The sequence below is a fragment of the Suncus etruscus genome, chromosome 16, assembly GCF_024139225.1.
Source record: "Suncus etruscus isolate mSunEtr1 chromosome 16, mSunEtr1.pri.cur, whole genome shotgun sequence".
Taxonomy (NCBI): domain Eukaryota; kingdom Metazoa; phylum Chordata; class Mammalia; order Eulipotyphla; family Soricidae; genus Suncus; species Suncus etruscus.
This window is the reverse complement of record NC_064863.1, coordinates 85778823-85793326: the sequence shown is the minus strand read 5'-3', so window position 1 is coordinate 85793326 and position 14504 is coordinate 85778823. Positions and strand designations below refer to the sequence as shown.

At 59.8% G+C, this 14504-nt stretch overlaps 1 protein-coding gene across 1 annotated transcript; it reads right to left on the bottom strand.

Annotated features, from left to right (window-relative positions):
- Positions 1-3561: 3561 nt before the first annotated feature.
- On the bottom strand, positions 3562-14187 carry FGFR3 (fibroblast growth factor receptor 3). The gene is made up of 21 exons (XM_049789898.1): positions 13636-14187; positions 13363-13541; positions 11588-11661; positions 11524-11541; positions 11362-11453; positions 9887-10165; positions 9694-9747; positions 8993-9162; positions 8784-8907; positions 8507-8697; positions 8111-8261; positions 6844-7037; positions 6598-6743; positions 6287-6408; positions 6071-6181; positions 5704-5894; positions 5508-5630; positions 5355-5425; positions 5134-5271; positions 4829-4934; positions 3562-4744 (listed from the first exon to the last, which is right to left on the bottom strand). Exons 1-21 carry the CDS (start codon positions 14114-14116, stop codon positions 4598-4600), a joined length of 3162 nt encoding a protein of 1053 aa, XP_049645855.1. The 5' UTR covers positions 14117-14187; the 3' UTR covers positions 3562-4597.
- Between the last annotated feature and the right edge of the window lie 317 nt (positions 14188-14504).

Here is a 14504-nt window from a genome sequence, read left to right as displayed (position 1 = left end):
CTGGAGGAGAGGACATGCTGCAGGGCCTGTACCTGTGACACATGCCAGTGGGACAGATACAGCCTCTACTCCAAAGAAGACATTTCAAAATCAGGGCCTTGGGCCACTGAGCTCATCACATGGTCTCTTGGGCCCATTTCCAAATCCAGGGCAGCCCCCTTCATCTCCCCAGGGGCTGCCTCTGTGTATCATGGCTTCTCCCACCCTTTCCCCACTGCAGGAGCCAGGTTGTCTTTCACTCTCCAGGGACTGGGGTGCCATGCAGGGCACTCCCACAGCAGCCACGACAGCTCCTCTGAGGGGGGGACCTCGTGGGCTTACTGCCTCCCCTCTCCATACCCAGTAGCTCATCATCCTGTAGTATCACTGCCGCTGCTCAGATTTGCCTGTGCTCTGAGAGCCTTGCTTGGGAGCCACAGTTCAGCGGGAGCTTGGGACCGTGTGCCGGACTCTCAAGGACGAGGCAGTGAACAACTGGAAAGAATGACTTACTCCATCGCTTTTCACTCCACCTCCAAAGAGGTCATGCTAGAAAATGCCTTTGCAATTACTGGCACCACTGGCAGGCTGGGGCTGCAGTGCTGCGTTCTGCTCCGAAGAAGGTTGGGCCAATTACCCACCACCAGGACTGCCCAGTGGGTGCTGCCTTGAGCCTAGGGCTGGCAAGGGTCTCAGGCCCTTCACACTGTGCTCTTCTCACTGTAGGAACCTTATTTATTGTGGCTGGAATGAGTGTCACAAATGCAGGCCCAGTGGCCAGAGCTTCCTGCGAGCAGGTGTTCAAAGCAGCTGCCCTTTCCCCTTGGGTACCTGCATGCCCATGGTCTTGGGCCATTTGGGGCTAACCAGGTTTACCGAAGCCAAGTGTCTGCACCTGACAGGGAGACTAGACCTTCCCTTGACCCCACTCTACCTAATGGCACCTTTGCCTCAGGACTCTCAAAGGAGTTTCCCAGACTCTTAACAATGAAGGGCTCCTTATTGGTTTGAGGGAGACCCCAGACTGAGGTCCTCACCACAGGGTAATGTTGCCCACCCTGTGCAGTGACCACACCTGCCCACTGGGCCATGTGTCAACTTGTACTAAGTACTAAGTAAATTGAATGTTCTTGTTCCAGGCCAAGTGTCATGTGTGATACTACTGCTGTGTCCTTAGTGAATGGAGGTGTCAGGACCTCCGTTGCCTGTCTGTGGGGTCTGGGACTGCCTCCAGGGCTGTCAGCCTTGGATGGATGCCATGTGAGAAAGGGTAAATAAAGTAACTGTGTGGATCCATGCCATCCTGGCTTTGTCCAGCTACAGTGGGTTGCCCTCTTCTGGCCAGGAGCCAGATCAGACACGGGAATTACCTGCATGCCTGAGGGCCATGGGGTGGTGCTGAGAGGAAGTTTCCCCTAGTGTATACAGGATCCCCAGTGGACAGTTCTGGAAGCCTGAGGCTCCCCATTCAGCCTCAGTGCCCTGCTTTGAACTGGACTAGTTGTATACCAGCTACTACATCCCTCCCTGAGCACACTGTCCCTGTGTGCACTTGTGCATGGTTCATAAACTGGCCTTCGGACAGGTCCAGGTTCTAGGCCATGCCCACTGCAGTTGCCCTTCAGGACAAGGAGTGAATGAATAAGTTAAAATGTTCCCCTAGGATGGGGCTGGAGAGATAGCACAATGGTAGGGCATTGCCTTGCAAGCAGACAACCCAGAACAACCCAACATCCCATATGGTCCCTTGTGCTTGCCAGGAAGTGTCTCAGTAGAGCCAGGAATAACTTCTGCGTGCTGGTGGATGTGGCCCCACTCCCACCCCAGAAAAAAAGTTGTCCTAGGGTATTCTTGTCTCCACAGCCCAGGAGGCCACAGAAGCAGCTTCCTTGGGGCTGGAACTGCAGCTGAGGTAGCTATGGACAAACCTTCCTCAACATCACACACACACACACACACACACACGCCTGGTACCAGTCCTTATCCTGAAAAAAAGTTGTCCTAGGGTATTCTTGTCTCCACAGCCCAGGAGGCCACAGAAGCAGCTTCCTTGGGGCTGGAACTGCAGCTGAGGTAGCTATGGACAAACCTTCCTCAACATCACACACACACACACACACACACACACACACACACACACACACACACACACACACACGCCTGGTACCAGTCCTTATGCTGACAAGCCTTCCTCAACATCACACACACACACACACACACACACACACACACACACACACACACGCCTGGTACCAGTCCTTATCCTGAAATTAGGCAAAGTCCCTTCCCAAGAGGCAGTGAGGGGACATGCCAGGCAGCACATGGGCACCACAGATGACAGAGCCCTTCTTGGGGGCCTCAGGGGAAGTGGCACTGGCGTGAGCTGAAAATTTAATCCCTGCTATATTTTTTGTTTGTTTTTGGACCAAATCCAACCACACGCAGGGGTTACTCCTGGCTCTGTGCTCAGAAGTTGCTCTGGCAGGCTCGGGGGACCGTAGGGGATGCCAGGAATTGAACCCAGGTTCATCCTGGATCGGCTATGTGCAAGGCAGACGCCCTACCGCTGTGCTGTCTCTCCGGCCCAATCCCTGCTATTTTGTTGGGATCTTCTGTTTTGTGTTTGGGACACGCCAGCAGTGTTCACAGACTTTTCATGACTGCCCAGCAGTAAGCATTGGCAGTGCTCAGGGGACTGTGTGTGATGCCGGGGATGGAACTGGTATCCTGCTATTATGACTGCATGCAGGACAAGCTTAACCCCAGTGCTCTCTCCAGCCCCCATTTGGCTGCTTCATTTTCTTTGGGGTCCTCCCAAGCAGTGCTCAGAAAATCCAGCCTCCCACTCCCAGGCTGAATCAGGACATCTACCTGTTCCTCAGCTCAGAAGCCAAGGGTTGGGACCACAGCTGTGTGCCAGGCCAGCACTTTGACCTTTGTTCTCGGGTTCCCAGGGTACCCCTGGGGCTCAGAGCTCAGGCTATTCAGGTGATGAAGGGGTATGGCCCCCGGTTTCCAGGTTCTGGCAGGACAGCAAGTGGGATATGTACTGTAGGGTAGGGTGGTATCCCAAAAGTAATGGGCACCAGCATGCTAGCCCTGGGGCAGGTCACTGCCTGCTCCCTCCCCTCTTCCTCCTGTCCCTGTCCTTCCCTTTGCACTAAAAAATGCCCCGGCCATGACTCAGAAGCTCCCTGCTGGCCAGCTTTCCTAGGGTGGCCACTGGGTGTCCCCAGAGAGTTGGACAGATACTGGGGTGTTGGGCTGCAGGGCCTCCTAACAGCTGTTCCTAAACTACTGGAATGAAGATCCTAGGGGTGTGTGCAGAACCTGGAGGGGATCTGAGAAACCAAAGCAGGCCACGGTTGAGGACTGGTCCAAGCCAGCGCTAGGCCCAGTCCACACATTTCCAATTGGCCCGCAAAGTACAAGGTACAAGACTGGAGATGCAGAGAGTAGAAGGAGCAGAATGGGAAGTGCAGACAGGACCCTCGGGTCTCCTGCCCGCCCCCAATTCTAGCCACAGTCCTCAGCCCTCTCCCAGGGATCAGGGCCCTCAGCGGCAGGTGTGAGCAAAGGAGCGAGTGGGAGCCAGTCACGTTTATTTCTTGGGAAGCACATTTGCCTGGCTGGGCAGGACGGCAGAGTCCCTGCGGCGCTGCCCCTCGAAGCCAGGGCACCCCCACGCTGAGATGTGGCAGATCTGGCTACCAAATCTAGAAGCATTGCATCAGAAATTTTAAACCTATAGTAAATATATCTTATCAAAACTCAATAAATTATATAGATAGAAACTGGGAACATTCAGAAGAGTGGAGGCATGTAGGAGGGAATCCTCTCCCTGCCTCTCCCCAGCAGGGCTCGAGGCTCTGGAAGCTGGCGAGGTCCCATCCAGGCCCCGGCACCCGCACTCTTTCCTCTCATAGGTGGCTGAAGGGGCTGCAGGACCCTTCTTAGGACCCGTCCCCCCAAGAGCACCCCCCTAGGGGGTGAGGGCTGGGGCATAAATAACTTTACAAATATACAGGCCCAGGAACAATTTCTAAAACAAAACTGCGGGGCCAGGCAAGCCCCTTCCCACTGGCCTGCACTCCAGAGGTGAGCCGGTGAGTGAGTGCTGGGTGCCCAACATGGAAAGGGTGCAGGCCACAGGCGCCTAGTATCTGCCCAGAAGGGTGTCCAGCTTCTACCTTCAACACAGGCCTTTGGGTAGAAGAGAAAAGCTCCCACCTCAGGTACCCGTAATCTCAGTCTCCTTTCAGAGGGCAGCCTGGGGCTCTGCATGTGCTGCCCCAGACGACGTGCCACTTAGCCTACCTGTGGGGTCAGTTTAGGTACTTGGTGGTAGCTTGAAACTTTCTGGGGCACAGCCATGGGAGCAGGAGAGTCTGGGGGACCTGGGGGAATGCCCCCGTTTACATTCTATGTTCTGGCACACAGCAGGGCGGGACCCTAGAGGCCAGCGCTGGGCCATCTCATGCACACACCACCCACACGTGTGTGTATACACACACACACACACACACACACACACACACACACGTCCATCTTGGGCCCAGAGGTTCACTGCAGCAGCGGCAACTAGAGACGAGAGAGCATCCTGCAGACCAGCAGCCCTTCACGTCCTGGGGCCCCCACTGCTGGGGGGAGCAGGGGGTAGTAGGTCATGAGCAAACACGGAGTCATCCCCTGAAGAGCTGGAACTGGGGGTATCCTGGCCACCCGGTGAGTACTGCTCGAAAGGCACTGACAGGTCCAGGTATTCCTGCGTGGTGGGGTGCTGGGGTTGGCCTCTGCTCCCCACCCCACCCCGCCCTGCCCTGCCTCCTCCCCAGGCCAGGACTCTCACATCAGTGGATGTCATGGTGAGAATGCGGTCCAAGTCCTCCACCAGCTGCTTGAAAGTGGGTCTCTGCGAGGGCACGGCGTGCCAGCACTCCCTCATGATGGTGTACCTGGGGCACAGTATCTCAACATCTACCTAACGCCACCCCCTGCACCCACCGAGCAGGGTGACAAGTGAGGCAGGAAGGCCCTAGGATCGATCATTGTGTGAGGGGGAACTCACACCCTCATGTGTGCAGGAGTGGGCGTTCACAGGTCAAATGTGCAAGGGGACATTTCTAGGCCATGTGTGCATGTAGGGACACTCACAGATCATGCGTGCAGTTGGCTGGCTTGTCCATGCGATGACCCTCTTTCAGCAGCTTGAACAGCTCCTCCACTGGGATGCCAGGGTACGGGGAGCCCCCCAGGGTGAAGATCTCCCAGAGCAGCACCCCAAAGGACCAGCTGTGGGGATCTGTGATGTCAGTGTCCTATACACACACAGTGACACCCTCACACACACACACACCCAGCTCCCCTGCACTCACACATCACTCTGATGAGTGTAGACACGGTCAAACAAGGCCTCAGGGGCCATCCACTTCACGGGCAGCCGGCCCTAGGAGGGAAGGAGCGGGTGAGTGCCTGGTGGTCCCACTCCCCAGCCCCTGGCAACTGGCCCCTGGTCCCACCCAGCTCACGTTGGTGGTTTTCTTGTAGTAGTCGAGATTGTGCACATCCCGGGCCAGGCCGAAGTCTGCGATCTTCATCACATTGTCCGCCGTCACCAGCACATTGCGGGCAGCCAGGTCCCTGTGGATGCACTGGTGGGGCAACTGCCATGAGCCTGGGGAACCAATCCCCAACAAGCCTCAGGGGGTGCTGCCGGCCACTCACCTTCTTGGACGCCAAGTACTCCATGCCACGTGCCACCTGGTAGGCACAGGATACCAGGTCCTTGCAGGTGAGCTGTTCCTCGGGCAGCCGGCAGGCGTCAAAGGAATAGTCCATGCCCGGGGGCCGCCGCGCCCGCAAGTACTCACGCAGGTTGCCCTTGGCCGCATACTCCACCAACACGTACAGGGGCCCTGTGGTCAAGGTACCCCCAGGAGGGAAAGGGTGTGAGTGCATGGGGTAGAAGGAGGGAGTGGGGTGATTATGGGGGAGTGTAGCGACTGTAGGAGGGGTGTGTGCATATGAATTTTCCCAGCCCTGCAGTACTCGTCCTTGACACAGACACCCTCTGCCCCACCAGCCCACTCACCGCCCTGTGTGCAGGCGCCCAGCAGGTTGATGATGTTCTTGTGCTTCCCCATCATCTTCATCATCTCCATCTCCGACACCAGGTCCGACAGATCCTTGTCTGTGGCATCATCTGCCGAGGGGGAGGGTCCCAGGTCAAACGGTGCTCTACCCTAGCCCTCTCCGGGCCACACAGGGCTCCACCCTAGTCCTCCCCACCCTAGCCGAGAGCCTGCACCTTTCAGCATCTTCACGGCCACAGTGATGGGCTTGGCTGCTCGGTCCTTGTCGATTCCGACGGCCTCCGCCATGACCACCTGGCCGAAGCAGCCCTCCCCCAGAGGCTTGCCCAAGGTCAGCCTGCAGCAGAGACAGCAGTACTGAGCACTGCCACCTGCACTGTCCTTTACAGGAAGCCCTCAGCACTGACCCACACCACCCTGGCTTGGGAGGTTCCCAGAGGGAGCACATGGCAGGGTGCAGCCAGGAGGTGATGCTGTGCCCTGGAGCACCTCCTCCACTCTCTGATGCCCACGACCCACCACTCACCGGGTACGTGACAGTTCCCACTTGGGGTCAGCCGGCAACTCTAGTTCAGACACGTTGGCCAGTGCAGGACCCTCCCCGGACGACAGCCGGGCAATGCGCACCAGCGGCGTGTTGGAGCTCAGGGACGAGCTAGACTCCAAAGACACCTGCTTGGGGGGGCAGCGCCAGGCTGGTACACGCAGGCAGGCAGGGGGACCCCCATACCCCAAGCTGGGGGCTTGGAACTTGGGAGCTACTTTCTGTTACCTGTCGCTTGAGAGGGAAGCGGGAGACCTTGTGCACAGGGGCCACGGTGTCTAGGTCCTTCTTCGGGGGACTGCGCAGACGACACAGTGTGACAGCCACCACCACCAGGATGAAGAGGAGGAAGGCCACGCCGTAGCTGAGCACTCCCGCGTACACGCTGCTAGCCTCGCCTGCCTCCATCAGCCTCTCCTCGGCTGCAAAGACACGGGGCACTGGCATGAGGGCTGGGCCAGGGACAGAGTGGACGCCCTGCCCTGCCGTGGGGTGGGGTGCCTTGGACTTGACACTCCCTGTCAGATATCCCCATCAGTCCAGAGGAGAAGAAGCACAACAGAGGCACCAGCACCCAGTACCAGCCACCCAGGGAGACGTCGAGGCTGCCGGCCAGAAGGGGGCAGGGGGGGTGTTCCCGAGCCGAAGGGGTGGGCGGGTGTGGGTCCGAAGAGTCGGCAGCCGAGCGTGTCCCCAGAGCCCAGAGGGGCTGAGCGAGCAGCAGCCGGCAGCAGCGGTACCTGGCAGCACCGCCAGCCACGCAGAGTGGTGGGAAAACCCGATAGAATTGCCCGCCAGGCACGTGTACTCCCCAGCGTCCTCAAAGGTGACATTGCGCAAAGCAAGGACCTCCAGCTCCTTGTCGGTGCTGTTAACGCCCGCGGTCTACAAAGAGAACAGAGCAGCGATAGGCCCACACCCAAGCCCACTGCCACCACAGCCCATCCAGGCGACGAACTAGCCAGGCTGCCAGGAAGGTAAACGGCGCTGCTGCCACCACCATTGCTGCCACTGCTGTGGCCGGCCCGGCCCACGGTCCTCTGCCTTGTGTGTCCACACTGAGCCCGAAGCCAGTCAGTCCCTCCACCGGCGGGTCCTCTGTCCCAAGTGAGCACAGGCGTGCAGCAGAGTGCATTGGGCAGGGCATGCAGTGCCATGCAGGGGGAAATGGGGCACGGCGGGAGGGGACGGGGCAGCGGATGCAGGCAGCCATCAAGGGTGTACACACCAGTAGGCATGAAAAGTTGGCACTGGGCTAGAGAGAGGTAGGCAGCAGGCAGATGCACATATAGGGGGCTCAGCCTGGCCAAGGCACACAGCCTCCGGGGTCAATGTGGGTGCAAGTGGGGTTAGCATGGGCCGTGGGACCTAAGCAGGTAAGCACCGTGAGGCCAGCAGGGTGAGGTGGGGTGTGCAGGCGTGCAGGTGGATGGGTGGCCGGCTGGGGAGTCTGTGGAAGTTATGCGTGCAGGCAGGCGTGGGACAGACTGGTTACCTGCTTGGGGCCCATGGACACGCAGCCAAAAGGCCTTCTCAGCCGCGCCTATGAAATTGGTGGCCCGACAGAGGTACTGGCCCCCATCATGCTCGGACACATTGGCCAGGCGGAGGCGCGCGACGGCCTCCACACTCTCACTGATCCACGACTGCAGGGACAAGAGAGCCGGCTCAGGCAGCCACGAGGGAGGGCGCGGGCAGGCAGCCAGGACAGTGGGCAGGCGGGCAGGTGGGCATCCCACACGAACTCATGCAGCGGCCCATGTGCCCACCTGCCCTGCCTTTACACACATGTTCCCTGGAGCTGCAGGAACAAAGTGGGGCCTAGTGGAGGGAGGGGGGGAGTCAGTCGCGCTCCCACCCACCCCTCACTCTGAGGCGCCAGGGTGCCCACCTTGAGCACGGTGACATAGGGGGTGCCATCTGGGCCCACACGGCTTCCGTTCACCTCCACGTGCTTGAGCCACTGGATATGGGGCTGCGCGTCGCTGTAGACCTTACAGTGGAACTCAACGTCGCTGCCCAGCACCACCGTCTGGTTCGCCGGGAGCCCTGCCTGCAGGATGGGCCGGTGCGGAGAGCGCTCTGCAGGAGGGCCAGCCAGGCTCTAGTGGGCCACTCTGGAGGGGCTAGGCTCCCCCAAGGGCCACCTCACCCTCACCACCGCTCACCCAGCACATCCAGTGTGTAAGTCTGCTGGATGCTGCCAAACTTGTTCTCCACCACACAGGTGTAGTTGCCACGGTCCGAGGGCACCACGCTCTCCATGACCAGGCTCCACTGCTGGTGCCGCAGCTGGGGGAGGAATACTCGGTGAACGACCCAGACACCTGCATCCGGCATCCACCCTCGCCCAAGGCCCAAGGAGCCCGGCTCACACCTTGATGCCCCCAATGCGATGCTCGCCCCGGAACTCTTTGCCATTCTTCAGCCAGGAGATTGATGGGGTGGGGTTGCCTGCAGCTGGGCATCGGAAGCGAACGGTGTTGGCTGCTGGCACGGCCAGGAGCTTCTTGTCCATGCGTTCAGGCCGAGTCCAGTATGGGGCGCCTGTTTGCAGGGACACGAACTTGAGGTCCGGGAAGCTGCTCACAACCTCCAAACCTCAGAGTCCCCTCTTGTGCTGGGCCTGGAGGGTGTCTGATTGGTCTTTATTGGAAGTTACATTTTAGGGGACACATCAGCGGTGCTCAGGGGTTTTCCTGGGGTGCTTGGGGACCTTGTGTGATGTGTGCCTGACCAGTCCCCAGCTGTCCCAGCCACTATCAGAGCTGGGACCCCACACTCAGACCAGGGACAACATGTTCCCCAGATCCCCCTCATCCAGCCCATGTGAGTGAGCAGGGACAAGCAGGGAGGGGGCAGAGGTGGTAGCAGGGCCCCGTGGGGAGGCTGGGCAGGAGGTGCTCCTCCTTAATCCAGAGCCCTCTCTGTGTCCCACCTGTGCCTCATAAGGGACTTGGCCACCCATATGCTCACTTGGAGGGGTCTGTCCCTTCAAGAGCTGCCTGCAGCTTGACTGGGCAGCCCAGCCCCCTTGGTGGCCTGCACCCCCACCCCCACGCCCACCTCTGCTCTCACCTGTGTCCTCAGTTTCATCCTCCCCATCCTCGTCATCTCCTGAGGAAGGTGCGTCTGGAGGCAAGAGAGACAGAGTAGGCTTCCCCCGGCCCCCGCAATCCTCACCCCTGCCCCACTGTCCTGTGTCACGCATATGCTCACCTGTCACACTCACCTGTGACACACACACACACACACACACACACACGCTTACCTGTCACACGCACACTGAAGGAGCACAGGATGTGATGGCCCAGCTGCTGGCGGCAGCTGTAAACACCGGCGTCGTCCTGGGAGGCGTTGAGCACACGCAGGCGCTGAGGCCCCAGCAGGATGCGGTGGGACTGGAGCAGGTTCTGGCCGTCCTTGGACCAGACTGTGGGCCCTGTGGGCATCCCTGCTGGCTGGCAGCTCAGCTCCAAAGTGTCTCCGCTGGTGAACATCAACTGCTCCGGGCCCGGACCCTCTGTGGGGGAAGAACACACCTGACTGACTGACCCAGCCCACACATGACTGATACTGAGGTGCACTCTGCATCCTGCCAACTGTCCCTGGGATGATGAGCCCGAGATGATGCGTGTTAGGTGGGGGCAATGCCCAGGAGTGGGTGATAGCACCCCAGAGTGAAACCACATGACAGTCAGTGTCGCCACGGCCACAGCTCTTCTTCTCCTGACATAGGCCTTATTCTTTGTTGAAAGATGGAACCCGGGCCCGGAGAGATAGTACAGTGGCGTTTGCCTTGCAAGCAGCTGATCCAGGACCAAAGGTGGTTGGTTCGAATCCCGGTGTCCCATAGGGTCCCCTGTGCCTGCCAGTAGCTATTTCTGGGCAGACAGCCAGGTGCGGCCCAAAAGAAAAAAAAAAGAAAGAAAGAAAGAAGGAAGGACGGAAGGAAGGAAGGAAGGAAGGAAGGAAGGAAGGAAGGAAGGAAGGAAGGAAGGAAGGAAGGAAGGAAGGAAGGAAGGAAGGAAGGAAGGAAGGAAGGAAGGAAGGAAGGAAGGAAGGAAGGAAGAAAGAAAGAAAGAAAGAAAGAAAGAAAGAAAGAAAGAAAGAAAGAAAGAAAGAAAGAAAGAAAGAAAGAAAGAAAGAAAGAAAGAAAGAAAGAAAGAAAGAAAGAAAGAAAGAAAGATGGAACCCAGGTCCCACATGCGAGGAGAGAGAAATTCCCATCCACCTACCCAGAAAGTTTTGGAAGCTCAGCCTGGGCCAGAGCAATAGTCCAACAGTTCAATCTCTGGCATATGGCCCCAAGTACCCCCAGGAATAATCCCTGAATGCAGATCCAGGAATAACCCCTTGGCACCACTGCGTGTAGCCCAAAAAATATAAAACAAACAAGAATTCTGGAAGCTCAACTACAGCGTCCCGAAGGAGCAGCACCCCAGGGCAACACTGAGCCTCCCATAGGAGGCTCCGAGCTCTCCAGCTTGAAGCAACCCCATCTTTAGCGGGATCACCTCTGAGCACTGTATCAGGAGACTCAGAAACTGAGTCAGAGAACTGAAAGTGCAGATGTCTAATGGGGCCCCGCCCAGCTCTTGGTGACAGGAAGCACAGACACTGGTGTGGCCCCAGGGCACTGGGGGCCACAGCACTCTGGGTTACTTTTGCCCACATCTGTCATTCTACAGCCATTCAGCTTAGATTCTGATGCTCTGTCCCTGGGGCCTACACGTCGTCCCCTACCAGGCAGCACCTGGCCCCATGCCCTGTGGAGACCTCCTCCTTTCCTCCCCATGCCAAAAGGCCCCACCAAGAGCAGCTCCAACTGGTCTGCCCTGTGCAGACCCCACCAGGCAAGAGGCCGGAAGAGCCAGCACCCACTGCTGCACCCTGGGACAGGGGTACCTGAGGGCTGATGCCAGGCTGAACAAGGGGACAGGCGGAATCAGAAAGGCGGGTCTGTTTCTACCTGGAGAAGCCATAGCACAGACCCAGCTCCCCAGGGACTTCTGCACAGCCCAGTAGGGACGCAGGGCATACAACCTGGGGGGAGCAGGGAAAGGGAAGGGGGGATAGGTAAAGGGGGCAGGAAAGGGAGGATGGGGGGAAAGAAGGAAAGAAGCATAAAGTCCAAGCACCCACTGCCACAGTTGTCCAGAGAACCAGGAGCCACAGCTAGAGGACTGCGAGGGGAGTGAGGCCCCAGGACAGGGACACAGCCCAAGGCAGGCCAAGCCCCACTTAAAAACATTCTCAGTGGGGCTGGCGTGGTGGCGCTAGAGGTAAGGTGTCTGTCTGCCTTGCCAGCGCTAGCCTAGGACGGACCACAGTTCGATCCCCCAGCGTCCCATATGGTCTCCCAAGCCAGGAGCAACTTCTGAGCGCATAGCCAGGAGTAACCCCTGAGCATCACCGGGTGTGGCCCAAACACCAAAAAAAATAAAATAAAATAAAAATCTCAGTTTTCCAAAAAGTTAGGAAAGGGGGTAAGGGGCTGGGTATGCTAATGAAGGTTTTAGGGAGTATCCAGCTGATCTTCCTGACCCACCGCCAAGTCCCCTTCACAGGAAGAGAAACTGAGTCTGGGGAAGATGTGGGGCCTGTCAATCATTCAGGCCGAGGCGCCCCCAACCACCTGCCAGGTCTGTGGATTCTCATGGACCCCTATGCCCTGCAGGGGGGCCAACAAAGCAGACATGGACACAGTGATAGCACCGCTGGGAGGACCAACCGGGTTTGATTCCAAAACTCCATTAGAGGTGCTGGCGCACTGCCAGGAGTGATTTCTGAGTAGCCGAGAGTAAACCCTTAGCATTGCCAGATATGACCCAAAGCTCAAAATTGAATAAATAAATATGGGCCAGAGTGATGGCACAGTAGGTAGGACGTTTGCCTTGCAAGTAGCCAACCTGAGTCCAATCGCCGGCATTCCACAGGGTCCCCCAAGTCTGCCAGGCATGATCCCTGAGCCCAGTCAGGAGTAACTCCTGGAGCCCCTGGTATGACCCAAACACCACAAATAATAATAAGAAGAAATAAGCAAAAGTAACAGTGGTCAAAGTGATAGCACAGTGGTAGGGCATTTGCTTTGCATGCTGCCAACCCAGGACAGACCCTGGTTCGATCCCAGACATCCCATATGGTTCTGAGCCTGCAGGAGCAATTTCTGAGAGTAGAGCAAGGAATAACCCCAGAGCGATGGAGTAGGCAGAGGAAGAGGAGGAGGAGGAGGAACACACCAGTGGTGCCAGCGGCTTTGAGAGGCCAGAATCCAGCCCAGCAGGGCTGAGTTAATGAACCACAGGGCAGTCGGCAGGTGTCAAAGTCCAAGTCGGTAGAGGGGGACCAGGGCACCCTCACCCCCCAGCGAGTGAGTTCCTGGCTGGCGGCCTGGTCACCTCTCCACATTGCAATGGGGATGAGCATGGCTCATCATGGTTCGCAACCCTGCGGGCCGGCCCCACCTTCCCTGCCCTGGACCTGGTTCAGCAGGGAAAGTGCCTCAACAGCGCATCAGTCTTTCCCAGGCTTTGCTGCAGGCCCATCTCGTTAAGGAACCTGTTTAAATTTATGGCCCCATTAACTCCCTCCCTCCCAGTGTCTCCAACCAACCAACTCGGGAGGGGACGTCGCTGGCCCCGCGGCCCCAGGCTGGGGCCCTCCCGGAGGGTCCTTCCCCACTCCGACCCGGCTAGCCCTTTCCGCCGGACACTCCGGAGCTGCGGGCCGGGCCACCCCACCCACCCGTAAGCCGGGCTCAGTTCCCATTCCACGGCCGTCGGAAGTAATATCTCTATCTGGACGCGAATGCAAACGGGAGGCGCCCCCGCCGCGGCCCCCTCGGCGCCCCTGGACGCTGAAAGCGCGCGCTGACCTCCCGGTGGCCCCTGTCACGCCGTTGAATGACACGCGCATTTCTGCTCCTTCATGGCGCAGAGGGGGGACAGGACAGGGCCGGGGCGGCCGAGGGGGCTCCGGGAAGACGGGGTCCCGCCATCTGCCCCGCGGCGCCCGCACCTCGGCCGCGCCCGCACAAAGAAGCGGCTGTTGGGACGCGGAGGGCGGAGGCGAGCGGCCCGCCCTGCCCGGTGCTGGCCGGCCGCGGGGGGCAGCGGCGCGTGTGTGGGGCGGGGCCGGGCCGGACAGACCCTCCGAGGCGCGCGTCTCCACGGGCAGGGGTCCCCGTCTCGGTCTCCTCGTCCTCGTCCTCGTCCTCCTCTAACCGGACGATCTGGATGGACATGCGGGGCACTGGGGCGCTGGCACCGGGCACTCCGCGGTGGCGCAACCCCGCGGCACGCTGGGCACGCGGCCCCCCGCTCCGGCCACTACTTTGCGCTCGGGGCCAGGCGCCCCTCGAAGCGCCGTCCAGGGCCATCGGGGCGCCAACGCGCGCGTCCTCACCTGTGGCTCTGCGCTGGACGTTGGAGACGCCGCCGGCCGCGAGGATCACGGCCACGCACACGGTGCGGGCGCAGAGGGTGGCCAGCGCGCCCATGGCCAGCGGGGGTGGCGGCTCCTTCAGGCGTCGCGCGCGGCCCCGCTGCCCCCCATGGTCCGGTCCGGAGGGGCCCCGAAGCCTCTGGGTCCTGCCGGAGAGGCGGGAGCGCTGAGCCCAGCAGCGTGCCCTCCGCCCGCCCAGCGCCCAGCAGCCGGCCTCGGCGTCCCCACCGGCAGGCTCCGCGCCTCGGCGTGCGTCCGAGCAGGACCGTCCGTCCGCGCGGCGCCAGATGCCCGCGCCGCCGCCGCCGCCGCCGCCGAGCACTGCGCCCGGGCGCCACAGCCAAGGGGTGGCCAGGACCGCCCCGCTGCCCGCCGGCCGCCGCGCCCCTCGACTCGACACGCCCCGGGGCGGAGCGGCCAGCGCGGGCGGGGCCTGGCGGCGC